This window comes from Eubalaena glacialis, chromosome 1 (assembly GCF_028564815.1).
Source record: "Eubalaena glacialis isolate mEubGla1 chromosome 1, mEubGla1.1.hap2.+ XY, whole genome shotgun sequence".
Taxonomy (NCBI): Eukaryota; Metazoa; Chordata; class Mammalia; order Artiodactyla; family Balaenidae; genus Eubalaena; species Eubalaena glacialis.
The window spans coordinates 188,206,174-188,220,277 of record NC_083716.1 but is presented as its reverse complement, the minus strand read 5'-3'; the positions used below and the strand labels follow the sequence as shown (position 1 = coordinate 188,220,277).

The 14,104-nt window shown below is 36.7% G+C and overlaps 1 protein-coding gene across 1 annotated transcript in view; it reads right to left on the bottom strand.

Annotated features, from left to right (window-relative positions):
* Positions 1-14,104, bottom strand: part of ITGA4 (integrin subunit alpha 4) — a 78,729-nt gene that overhangs the window by 33,509 nt on the left and 31,116 nt on the right. The window contains exons 11-15 of the mRNA XM_061202815.1: positions 13,765-13,859; positions 12,456-12,546; positions 11,803-11,848; positions 11,275-11,429; positions 7,510-7,664 (exon numbers count right to left, since the gene is read on the bottom strand). Of these exons, the coding sequence (XP_061058798.1) occupies positions 7,510-7,664; positions 11,275-11,429; positions 11,803-11,848; positions 12,456-12,546; positions 13,765-13,859 (542 nt within the window). The remainder of the gene's footprint in view (positions 1-7,509; positions 7,665-11,274; positions 11,430-11,802; positions 11,849-12,455; positions 12,547-13,764; positions 13,860-14,104) is intronic.

The following is a 14,104-nucleotide window of genomic DNA, read 5'->3' as shown; positions in this document are numbered from 1 at the left end:
CAAGGTCCAAATCCCAAGTTATCAACTTGTGAAAATGGAACAGCTTGAAGCCCTGAGTATTACAATAGCAAACTTGATTAAATTATTCCCTAGGTGTAGGAGCTAGACAGCCACTGACTGTCCCTCCACATGTCCACTGCTTTAATTCTTCTCAACAAGCTTGCTTTGACCACATCACATGTTATCTAATTCATACTAATTTTCCACAAGGTCTTCTCTACATCTGGTGTATATTACTTTCATTATCTTAATTAGCTATTAATTATGCCTTTCTCACAATATATAAAATGTACGTGCACTCTTGCAAGAACTGTATTTGACAGATATTCACACTTACTTAACTTTAACAGCTCCACCTAAGGACAAAAACTATAATATCAAAAATTCTTAAAGTGACTAATTAATATACAGGAGGAAAAAGTAGATTTGCTTAAAATTTTTAATTTGGATGGGCATGTGGTATCTATATTAAAAATAATGAAGATTCCATGCCACATTTTTATGGACAATTACATAAAACAGGGCACCCACAAGCATGCAAATTAGCACATGCCTGAAATTACACAAAGTCTGCCTTCTTGTCTGACTTTCACAGAAATTTTTATTATGGCCAACTTGAGAACTGAGCTGTAGGCCCACGTCATCCTATTGTGTTTATGTAGTGATGGAATTTATTTAAAGGGTGGAGCCAGAAATATTTATAAAATATTACTTAATGAACAATGATGTTGAGGTATAAACAAACATGTGAGAATATCTATTCATGGGTCTACTCTGTAGAAGACAGGATCTAGGGATACAAAACTGAAAGCCGGTGCCTACACTACACTTTAAAACCCATAAATCCGCACATGTGGTGGAGGGATGAGCATTCTGATACATGCAGACACAAGTACAGAAGAGGGAGGGCCACCTAACCTACACTCGAAAGGGTGTGGGAAAATTCTTACACAGAAGAATTTTAAGCAAGGAATGTGATCAGATTTGTGTTTTTGAAATGCCTCTCTGGTGCCAATGTGGGGAATGGGTTGGGGTGGGAGAAGGTAAGACTGAGGCATAGATTGGAATCTGAGCCAGCAAGGCCCCATGTAATTATAACCACTTTATCTAGTAAGTATGTTTCAGAGGGTGAACTGTCAAACATCTGGGACTACAACTTCCTGAGAAAAGACAACACCCCCAAGACAGGTGCCCTCACCATTACACGAATAGAACATTACAGATTTTCCCACACAGAATTCTTTAAAAAGCTCTGAGAACACATCATCTATAAATGTATTAAATATTGATTGATTGGGGGCCTTATGTAATGAGTTGTGCTAGCTCTAAGAAGAATACAAACATGGAAAAGATAATATCCTGTCTTCAAAGACCTTGTAATCTAAAAAAGAATTAATATATGTTGGAATAATCAATCGTCTTCTAGGATACCATAATATCAGTATAGTTATATAGTTTGTCTGCATTTAGATTTTCAGCAGAAATGCATGCATATATGGATTGGTCCACAGTGGTTAAAATATAACTACTTTGGAGCAAATGGTACTTCATTAAACTATGTGTTTGTATAGCTTAAAAATATAAGCAAATAAAATACAAATACATATATTTAGTAATCAAATACGTGTTCATTGTCTGAAGTTATTACTGAAAATGATGGGTTTTATAAGTCACCTAAAGACTTAGATAACAAAATAAAATTCCTTTATTCCAGAACTCCAAAATCCAGAATTTAGAGAAACCAAAGGAAAGAAAGAATAAACTAATCTACTAAACACATAGGCAGGTTGATTTCATGATTATTATACAACATACTAAGGCCACTGAACTCACTGGATCTCAGACACCAGTAGAGACAGGCATTCCTGGTCCAACGACTAAGCTAAATATTTCTAGATTTTATGGAATGCTGTAGACAGGAAGGGAATGTTTGTTTTCTTCTCAAACATCAGAGAGTATTTTGATGCAGAGATTCCATCAAGATCAATCAAGAAATATCTCTAAAAACCTGAAGGTAAGTCTCACTACCATGGCTGCTCCAACATTTCTAAAAATTGTTGCCAATTGTTGAATGGATTTCTCTAAATCAAAACAGCCTCAAAATTATCCTTTGTCCTAAAATCTTGTCCTAAGAAATCTGTAAGACCTAATCAAGTTGTACCTTTGAAGATAACAAAGATTCATTTTCATATGCTTACATGGATGCGGAAACATTTTCATAAAGGGAAAAGCGAGGTCCAATAGAACAGAATTTCAATAGATAAAACACTATAAGGCATAAAAAATTAACCACTTGCCTTCTATCATAGAAACCTTTTATTAACTCCCAACTCTAAATTCTAGATTCTCTTTTCATAACATCTAATAATTTTAAGGCTCTAACAGTAAAAATTAAAGCTTGGCATAATTATAAACAACCAAAAAATGGAGTTCTATAAGGAAAAAAATAATTTCTGCCTTCTTATTTTCTGAGGAATACATTTTGACCATTCACATAAAACAATCTTACGTAATACCTGTTTTAATTATGAGTGGATGAAGTAGACTTGAGAAAACTGATGTGCTTACCAACCAGATAAATGACCATATAGTCTCAGAAAAATAACATACCAGCAAATGTATATGCTAGTGATGTGATACTTATTAGATTGCTAACAATGTCTCTTATATTCCAAGAAGATCCAATACATGAAACTAGAGAATGAGTGATTAAAAGAGAAGGACTTAATAAAAGCCAAGTTTTATGAGAAGATTTGGATTTTCTAAAATAGCCAAATTCTCTACTATCAAAGACTGTGATGGGTTTTTAAAATATAAGTAGGTTTAAAGACTTTCATTTATGTGAGATCATCAAGGGATTGTGAGCAAGAATAGAAATAAAATTCAATTCTTTTCCTCACCTTCAGGTTCCCAGTGGCTCTAACATGTTGTCATACTGATGAAATCTTTCTGGCTCATTCTCTTTAATACTCAAGTCCAACAATGTGCTGCTCCCACTGGGACCTCCAATTCAACTTTGTTCCCCTGTCCCTCACACACCCTCTTGCTGTCCTCTCTCCTCTCCTTACCCTGCTTAATCTTCATGGCCAAAAATATAACCACTCCCTTGCATACTCCTCCGCTCTCTCGTGCGTTCCTTCTTTGCTTCACTCTATTGGCAGACCACAACCATGGTTGATTGTAACTCTTCATCTACTCCCACCTGTAAGGTTGAACATGACTGGAAAAAACCACCACCATACTGACTCGTCTCACCTTCTGATGCAACTTAGAGCCTAACTCCATCTCAGGACCATACTGTACTTTCTCACTCTCCCACTCTCCTAGAAGACTGCTTCACATCTTCTTCCCGAACTCTAAACACCACTTCTCCCATTCCGATGGAAGCTAATGCCTTTGCTTCTTACTTCGCTGATAATATTAAAGCAATCAGAAGAGAACTTCCAGTCCTCTCAACCACATCTGCCCAGCATCTGCAAGCACATAAACAAATGAACTATGCATGTGCCTATCTAGAATCAATCCTTTCATTTGTACAATTAATCCCACCCTTTTTGCCCCCTTTGCGCCGACGATTCTTTCCTCTTATCTATCTCATTTACTCTATTGGAACACACCCATCAGCACAAAAGCATGCTATTCCTCCCATCTTAAAAGAAAAAAAAAGTCTTTCCACTTCTCTTGTCAGCTACTGACTCCCCACCCCTTTTCTTTAGCTCCGCTTGGAGCAAAAATCTGTGAAAGAATAAGCTACACTCGGTCTCCAATTCCTCTCTTCCTTTTCCTCTACTATTCCTCTGAACTGCTGTTGTCATGATCACCAATAGCTTCTACATTGCTAAACCCAATAGTGAGTTCTTAGCTCTCATCTTCTTCAACTAAGAGGAAAGCACTGAAAACACTATCATGCCTTTCTCCTTGCCCTGCTTTATTCACTTCACTTCCGGGATGCCACAAGCTCCTGTTTTTCTTCCTTACTGATTAGTCCTTCTCATCTCCTTTGTAAGCCTTCTCTTCTCTCTAACCACTTCATGTTGTAGGGCCCAGAGTGCAGACCTTAGCTCTTTTCTCCTCCTGTGATGATCTCAGCCACCTCATATGACTTTCAAACCCATTCATATGCCAAAGATGCACTGTTATATTTCCAGTTCCATGCCCCTCTCCCAACTCCAGATGAGTATATACAATACAAATGATTAATTGCTGTTTACACTTAAAACTAAAACAGGTCTCTCCAGCTCAGCAGGTCCACAACTGAACTCCAACATTTTACACCCAAAAGTTGTTTCCCTTGCCCTATTGATGAAAACTGTATTCTTCTAGTTGCTTGGGCTAATGACTTTGGAGTCGTCTTGGAGCCTTTCTTTCTCAAATGCTAGACATCCAATCTGTCAGTAAATTTTGTAGAATCTGTCTTCTACTACTTCTCACCATATCCACCATATCGAAGGTGCTACCACCTTCGTTGGAGCCATCATCTCTCACCTGGCTTATTGCAGTGTCCTCTTCTTCCTGCCTCAACCTGTGGTCGCCTCCTGTGTAGTCTCAACATAGCAGTTAGAGTATTCCTTTTTATTACTCAGTCAGATCATGTCAATTACCTGCCCCCAACTCTACAATAGATCCCCATGTCACCTGGAGAAAAAGTCACAGGGTCTTATGTGATTTGACTCTTTTTCTACTGCTCTCCCCCTTGCTCACTCTTCCAGCCATCCTTGCCTCCTCATGGTTTTCTAAAACAACCAGGCTCATTCTTTCCTTGATGCTTTTTTTACCTAGCTCTTCTTTCAGTAATGTTCTCCTCCTGGATCAGGGGTTCTCAAAGTACAGCTCTCAAGCTGGCAGCATCAGCATCACCTGGGGACTTTGTAGAAAAGCAAATTCTCAGGCCTTGTTGAAGACCTACTGAATCAAGAACTCTAGGTGGGGCCCAGCAATCTGTGTTTCAACAAGCCCCCCAGGTAATGCTGTTGCATGTTAAAGTTGCGGACCACTGCCCCAGACATCTACATGGTAACTTCTTAGCTTCCTTCAAGTCTTTGCTCAGATGTTACCTTCTGAATGAGGCCCACTCTGCCCACCCTATTTAAAATTGCATTCTTCACTCCTTCCCCAGCACTCTATAATTTCCTGTGCTCTGCTCTCCTTTCCTTTTTCCATCACCCATATAATCCTCTAAAACAGGGGTTCCCAATCCCCGGGCCATGGACCAGTACCGGTCTGTGGCCTGTTAGGAACTGGGCCACACAGCAGGTGAGCAGCGGGCGAGCCAGAGAAGCTTCACCTGCCGCTCCCCATCGCTCCCCATCACTCACACTACCTCCTAAACCATCCCCCCCCCACCCAGTGGAAAAACCGTCTTCCATGAAACCGGTTCCTGGTGCCAAAAAGGTTGGGGTCTGCTGCTCTAAAATACTATAAAATTTACCTTTTGTTACTATTGTGCTATTGTGTTACTATTTGTTACTATTGTGTATTGTTACATTTTGTGCCGTTGTTTATCTCACCACACTAGACTATAAACTCTATGAGGGTGGTAATCTTTTTGTTTCAGTCACTGACCTATATAAATGTCTCAAACAGAACCTGACACTACGTAGGTACTCAATATCTATTAATTGGAAGAAGTGGAGCTTAACTGGTACACCCAACAGGAGCTATGCAAAGAAAGCATGCCCAGCTAGCAGGCAGGGAGTCCTCTGAGAGGTGGGGGCTGTGGCCCTGAGCACATAATTAACAAGTGTCACCTTATTGCACTGTAAGGGGCGCTGAGGTAGGATGCACATGTATATTAACACTCCTGACACCGGACGCGCTTTACAGAACAAAGGAACGATCCAGTTAATGTTTCCGAAAGCCTCGGGTACCATGCTGGTGGGGGTGGGAAATGCACTCATTATATTTTCATCTCCTCCTAAATAACAGCTAGGGGTCCTTGACAAAACTCAAGGTTAGGGCAGCTGTTTCTGCGGTTCTTACACCTGCCTTTGGATTTGTTGCAAGGGAGAGTGTTGGAGTAGCCTTTTGCCTTTCTATGTATGAGTTTTAAAACGTCCCAAACAAAAGCAAGGTAAGTTAGGAAGGAAAAAAAATATTGGAAGAAACAATCACTTTTTCAAAAACAGTCCCTCTATGTACCAATCCCAGAGCTAAGTGCTTTTTTTTGACATTGACAGTATGGCCCAAAGTCATGGCTGTAACCTGCTGTTGTTGTGTTACCATGGTAGTGACAAGTATACATGCAACTAACACAGAAACCTCTGCTAAATTGTCATTTCTGGTACAAATCTATTCCGAAGAAAGTACACAATTTTGATGAACCCGTAGTCATAGGAACAATGTCAAGAAACGGGACTAAATAAATCAGATCAATTTGCTGCCATTTATACAAATTCAACACAACATGTCTGTCAATGCCTGATGTTGGTCCTTTTATTGCCCTTTAAAATGGTCTCAATGTTAGTCTCTAAAATTGATTAACCTGAGTAAAATCAACTATGCAGAGTTAAAAAAAAAAAAACCCTCTTTAATCCCCACGACATCAATGATGGTTGCACTAATATCATCCTATACTTTTGGCTCTCAACCATCTAATAGCTTTACTCTAGTACAACAATAAAAACTGTTAAGGGAAATGAGGAAATAGCATAGGGATTACTGCTGTTAGCATTTAATAGTCCTGATGCTTGTTTGCATTTGCTTGGAATAAGTATCTAAGGAAAAATTAAGTTCTAAACTGAGGCTACTATTTGAAATCCCAGAAAAGGCTCCTGGGAATAGTTTGGCTTTTTTGTGACAGTAGTTTTTCTGATGAAGTACACCATTCCCTAATGAAAAAGACCTGGCGCTGCTTCATACGCTAAAATGTGATCAATGCAAGGAACGTGATGATCAGTTTGGGAATGAGTGGTTTAATAAAAGAAACATGAAATTGGCTGTGCTTTGGCAGGATATACCCCAAACCATCATGAGAGGCATCATCCTGGCCCACAGATGATCCCCATCACGCTACAACTGTGCAAGTTCCCACTGACATCACCGACAATGCTGGCATAGAGACAAAGGCACGATCCAAAAGCAGTCACGTTGGATTCTGCTTCTTAAAGTCACATGAAAAATAAACCAACTGCCCTGCCTCCCCCCACCCTCCAGTATCTACCAGGAATAGATCTGGGGCTCAGCAGAGCTACTCGACATTTACATTTTTAGGCAAGTGCATAAACAGAGAGGGACAACAGCAACTGTGAAGAGGAAAAGGCAAATCTTTAAAAACAGTGACGCGGTAAAATGTGATAAATGTGAAATAAGGAAGAGGCAAAAAGTAGAGGTTGAATTATCTAGGTCTGTCACAGGATCATCTAACATTTTGACTCTGGAACAATAGATCAGCTAGTTCAAGTAACACTTGCTTTTCACTATGTTTTATAAAAGATACCAATGCAATAAGATTTAAACATATTGATAATATTGAAGTTTACGTATCTGTTAATTAAAACAAGTTTACATTACCCGCATAAATGCTTGATGTGTTTTACAGTTAGCCACTCTGCTTGATACTTTTATGCTTCCTGTAATCACATCAGAAGTTCCATTGGAAGAAAAGTAAAATCTCGATGGAGACTCTGCCTTTCGGTTCACATCCAGGCTCATGTTATAAAACAAAACTGCAAAAATGTAGAGAGAATTGCAATTAGTATAATTATCTAAAGGCATTTGTCTTTATTCCCATCTTGCCACTAGGTTCTTCATGACCTTTTTTTTTTTTTTTCCTTAGATTCCATATATATGTGTTAGCATACTGTATTTGCTTTTCTCTTTCTGACTTCACTCTGTATGACAGACTCTAACTCCATCCACCTCACTACAAAAGACACAGACCTACTAGAGAATGGACTTGAGGATATGGGGAGGGGGAAGGGTAAGATGTGACAAAGAGAGAGAGTGGCATGGACATGTATACACTACCAAACGTAAAACAGATAGCTAGTGGGAAGCAACCGCATAGCACAGGGAGATCAGCTCTGTGCTTTGTGACCACCTAGAGGTGTGGGATAGGGAGGGCGGGAGGGAGGGAGATGCAAGAGGGAAGAGATATGGGAACATATGTATATGTATAACTGATTCACTTTGTTATAAAGCAGAAACTAACACACCATTGTAAAGCAATTATACTCCAATAAAGATGTTAAAAAAAAAATAAAGGCATTTGTTTTGTTATTTTTAAAGTGATAATAGTCAAAGTTATATAGAATACTGGAAATATATTAAATTCTCTTCATTAAATAACTTTCTAAAAACTAACCTGAAATATGAAAGAGGGAACAACTTAAAATACACATTTCAAAAATTATTTTTATAAATTTAAAAAAAAGAATTATAAACTTTTCTCTAGGTTTCTATTTTTAAAATTAACATCTTTAGTTATTTGCTTAATCCTCCTACATATAAACATCTCACAGCTACACTACCAAAGTTGTTACTAATAATAAAAGTCTTGAGTAAAGTTTCAGATTTCTTTGAGTCCTTTTGTCCATAGAACGTCTGACTGAGGAAGTACAGGCACCCAAATGTCACTTGGAATAATTTTATCTTGTGTGGTTACAGAACTAATTTCATATATGGTTGGGTTCATTTATTTCCATTTGTTTCTAATTTGAGGGGTTGCTATTTTTCTTTTGATTTTTTTTTTTTTTTAACGTGAAGTGAACACATGGTTTAAAAGTCAAACCTACATAAACAGCTGACTCACAGACATCTCCTTTCCAGTCCTAGACCCTGATTATTTCTCTTCCTTGTTTTTATTGGTTTCTGGTTGGATCTTCCAGTGTTGATTTATGTAAAAATAAACAAATATATACAGACATTCTCTCAATAAATATTCCGGCAGTTTGGTAAGAACTTATTTCAAGAACTTATTTCAAATGATGTGCTAAAGAAGATCTTCAATAACCAAAATTTAAGGAAAATTTACAACAACCAAAAAAAATTCCAAGACCAATCTTACCAAGAAAGAAAGAGCTATTTCTTGAATCTAAAAGGGTTCTTTGTCAGACTGGTGGTTGTCAGAGGTGAGGGGTAGGGGGATGGGTGACAGGATCAAAAGGTACAAAGTTCTAGCTACAAAAAAAGTCATGGGGATGTAACATACAGCATGGTGACTACAGTTAATCATACTGTATTGCACACTTGAAAGGTGCTAAGACAGTAGATCTTAAAATTTCTTATCACAAGAAAAAAATATTTACAACTACGTATGACAATGGATGTTAACTAGACTTATTTTGGTGATTATTTCACAATATACACAAATATTAAATCATCTCATGTTTTATACCTGAAACTAATATAATGTTGTTTGTCAGTTATACCTCAATTGAAAAAATTGAAAAATAAAAGCCTTCTTTGCAAAACAAGCTACATCTAGTAGTCCACTGAGAGGTCATTCATTATATAGGAGAAATAATTCATGTGATATTTAAAATAATTTATATTATTCCTCAAGTGTTCATTTACATTTTAGGAGTATCTTACTCTTCTGGAAGGATTTTATGTACTTCAAGGAAACATAAGTATAAAACCTACATCACTCCTACAAACTTCAAATAAATCTTTCAACCTTCCTTTTATTTAGAAAATAAAGTCCAAATCAATTGGCTTCAAAATTACTATAACTGAGGTTCAATGCCTCAGAGATAGAGTTGCAACTGAAACAGCTATCTACAAATTCATCACCCTGAGCTCAGACAAGAGCACATGAAACAAGCGAAATAAAAATCCGTTCACAGTAAGTGGCAAAATGTCCTGGTTTTATTAAATACGCTTACTATGTGAATTATTTCTCCCCAGGAGTCATTTTATGACAACTATAAAGCATGTTTTGTAACAATGCTATGATTATTTATGATTTTCATATATTTGTTTTCAATCATTTAAAGAAATATTTGGTCACAATGAAATTGGTAGTACGACAAAGACTGATTTTCCATAAAGGGAAATAGTTCTCTCTGTTTAACGTGTGTCTCTCAGATAATCATCAGCTTGTCTGTGTCACTCTGTTACTAGGGTCATGCTCTCCAACTGCTACTTCTTCAATCAATAACCGGATGAAGGTTTTGCCCACTGGATCTTTAATGAGGACTTCTGCAGAGTACCATTAAAAATGAATCTTATCTATATCTGTAAGAAAAGAATCTAAAAACGAATGAATATACATATGTGTATAACTGAATCACTTTGCTGTACACCTGAAACTAATACAACATTGTAAATCAACTGTACTCCAATAAAATTAAAATTAAAAAAAAAAAAGAATCTGATCTAAAATAGAAATACCAGGCTCATTCTGTACTTCTTATTACAGGCTAATTCAGCCTGAGGCCTCTGCTACATATCTATAGCTTGGTTCAGTAAGTATCTGCTACCCTTCATGATGTTTAGATGACACCCTGCAGGGTCATGGGAACAAACAACTCTTGATAGGCCTTGTGGGGCTCAGGAAATATATGAATTACTAATGTCCAAATGGTAAGCCCCGTTATGCTTCTCTTCTACCATGGGCTAGTTTCATTAGTAGTTATTCTAATATTAGCTTAAATATAACATAATTAGGAACATTAACCTGCTAGAAAAAAATGTAATGATTATGAAGTCACCTATATGTTATTTGAGATTAACCACAATGTTGGATAAGCCATATCAAAGATACTTTCTCCAGAGCAGATCACTGAGAGTTGCCTATGTACAGGCAAATGGCCGTGGCTCTTAGGAGCCGATAGTCATAGTAAATCCTTAAGAGATGTGTGTTATTTATGGAAATTAGAATCAGGGTCTAGACTCCAGATAAGCTTCTTCAATTACTCAAAGAGAATAGAATAAGAAAAAAAGAATCTTCCCCCTCTAAGGCCTCCAACTTAAGCCAGCTCAAGACTTCAGTGAGCCTAGTAAAACAGGAGGAACTGTGGTGATGTTCTTTTTATTCTAAAGAGATCTTACAGATTAAGCTCAATTAGTTTACCTTAAATAAGATAGCAAGTGATACTCTTGCTCTACTTCCTGCCATAATCTCTAAACAACTAAAGCCTTAATGTGTCCAACTCATTGGTTAGAACAAAGCGAGAATCCGGAAGATGAAGAGGAAAGGTTATCAGGTGGCTGCTCTCTCCTGCCCTAAAAACCCCTCCACGGTGAAATACAGAGAGAGCTCGAAAGATGACCAAGAGATTTATGAGCAAAGTGCACATTCTATCAGGCATTAATTCGTAAGGGCACCCTTACCGATATAACCTGGAACCTCTTTGCCCTTATATGAGAAACAGAGTGTTAGATCCATGCACACAGAAGGCAATTCATTTTCAATACAGTTAAAATTTGTTCTATTTACTGACTCAGGATGGTTTAAAGAAGCTTCGACAATCACTACAGGTCTCGTCCTAAGAAGGAAATAAAATTAGCAATATTAATTGCAGAATTATTTTTCCTTAAGATGACAATTACATTTGTTTTGTCAGTTTCCATTGATCAAGTAATTTCATGAAACTCTTTAATAATAAGTGTATATATACCCAATTACATTTCCATGTATGAATCAAAAGAAATTTTCATTTAAATTTCTAAAAATATTGACTTTGATGATTTATGTATATATCTAGGTAAGGTGGGAAAAATATCCTAAAGTTCAATAATTAAATTTCAGAGTATCAAAAGGAGTGTTATGAGGTCACCACCCTGCTGATTTTAAAAACTGCCTCCCATCATTTAAATTAAGCCCAACTGTCATTAAGCAGTGAAACGTATCAACCTTACCTTAGCAGCACAGCAGAATCAGACCGAAAAGCACCAACTGCTACATCTGGAGGATAAAAAACAGCACAGATTAATGATCATCATTAGTCAAAGAGAATTACTTTCAGCCATAAATACTTAACTACATATCACCTTTCGACTATATCAAAACACTATTTACAGAAAATTAATTAGAAGAGGTATGCTTACATCTTAAGATTCATTTCACATATGTCTGAATCTGCTCATTTACAATGACATTCATCCCTTTATAGTATAAATATAAACATTAGGATATAAACATATGCTATAAAGACAGCCTTACTGAAACAAGATTCAATTTTTGGACTATAAACATTCACCCAGAAATCTCCCTTTAAATTACCAAAAAACCCCTCTTTCTTTTCATCATTGTGTGATTGATTTATTTTCATGAATGCTTTTAATTTTTTCAGGAACAAGGAATAAAGCGTTAAGTAACTAACAGTTTGAAGCTCAGGAATTACTTGATTATTTCTGACCCATCCTTGAATTCAAAAGAGCTTTAAAAATGAAGGAAAAAACTCATTAGTCAATTAGAACTTTTCTCTACCAGTTTTATGTACTTCACAATAAAGCAGCATCCACAACAGAGTTTATTTCAATTTATAAAATATGGTAAATTTTATACTCACCTACATATCCATTATTATCTGCATCAATTTGTCCAGATATAGACTGTCCAAACATACTTAATGATTTGCTGATCTGAAGCCCTTCAATTCTCTGAAAAATAGTAAAGTTGAGTGGGAAACAGGATTTGAACACCTAATATCCCAGAGAAACAATGATTTAGTTAAATAATGAGTCCTGGTACATGCCCGGGCACATTATTAACAAATGCATTGTAGTTAAGTCAAATACACGTGTCTAAGAGAAAGAGTAGTTTCCAGCTTGAAGTGGGAAGTTGACAGCTATTTTGTGACAAGAAAAAAATCACTTTCTTTACTTTGTGAGCAAAGGGAAAATTATGTAGTAAAGATCTCCTAAAACAGTCCTGACACTCTCTCCCCAGTCTTTTTTCAGGCTCTGTGTTTATTTCCCTGAGCAACATGAGTAACCAAACAAATAATAAGAAAATAAGACATCTATGATCACTTAGTGGAGCCTACTACTTAGGTTTATAATAACCACCTCATTTAGCCAGATTGCTTCCTAGTATTTGACAAGGACAACTCAAGTCTGATACGTGCTTCCTATCCCATGTGTTTAATTTCATGTCCAGATACTGATTTACAAGTATCAGGGTTGTCCATTCTAAGAGAATCAGTATTCTTTACTAGACAAGTATATATCTTTCATGTTATATAGAGAACAATTTACCTATTTTTGCCTAATCAAAGATAACAGTATTAGCTAATGTTTCCGTAAGAGTACCTTTGGAAAAACTTCTCTTCTCTGCATGTGTATGTAGTTTTTTCTATGCAATGAAATGCCCTGATTTTTCAACATGTGAAAGTAAAGTCAGAGTTAGATCAGGGAACTTTATTAAAGTGCCTTCATCTTCCTGCTCTGCACTAAAAGGAACACAGAGTATCATATGAGTCTTTGCTCTCCCTGTGCAATCTCCATGGAACATGGGGCTTTAGCCATAGGGCAAGACACAGTTCATCAAATCCAAATGGGCTTATTTGGAATAGTATGGGTATTACCTCAGAACATAAATTTGATGAAATGCAGAGAGAATGTCTTTAATAGGTTAAATACAAGCTAGAATGGAAGTGAACCAGAACTCTTATTTATGAAAAAAAATGGTTTCAAAGAGTTATTAATGACCTTAAAAATGAGGCCATCTACTGTTATTGTAAGAAAATGGTGAAACAGTATTAAGTATTTGAAAGACCAAATTAAAAAAAATAAGTCCACATTAACGCTGGAAGTTTTAAGAAGGATTTTATTACCAATGCTTCTTTTGGAAGTATTAATAGAATAGTATTATCCTACCTGTGAGAAGGCTGACGAGATCCCATCTGCTCGGCCATTGTAAATATAAATAGCACCTCGCAAGTCATCTTCCTGTGGAGCTCCAATAGCAACATCTATTCAAGAATGTAAATGACAGAAAATAAATTCTTAATGCAAAGAATGCAACTCTGAAAACTAACCTTCATGCTCTTTAATTAATATCACATAAGAAAACTCCTTATCAAAAAACACTTTTCTCACTGGACAGAAAAAAATTATAAAATGCTGTTACTGTCATAACAATGTAGTGGATTGTACAGATAAGTCTGTGCGTGGAAGTAGCTTAGAGTCTTAGGGTCTTACAGGCAGGCTAACAGAA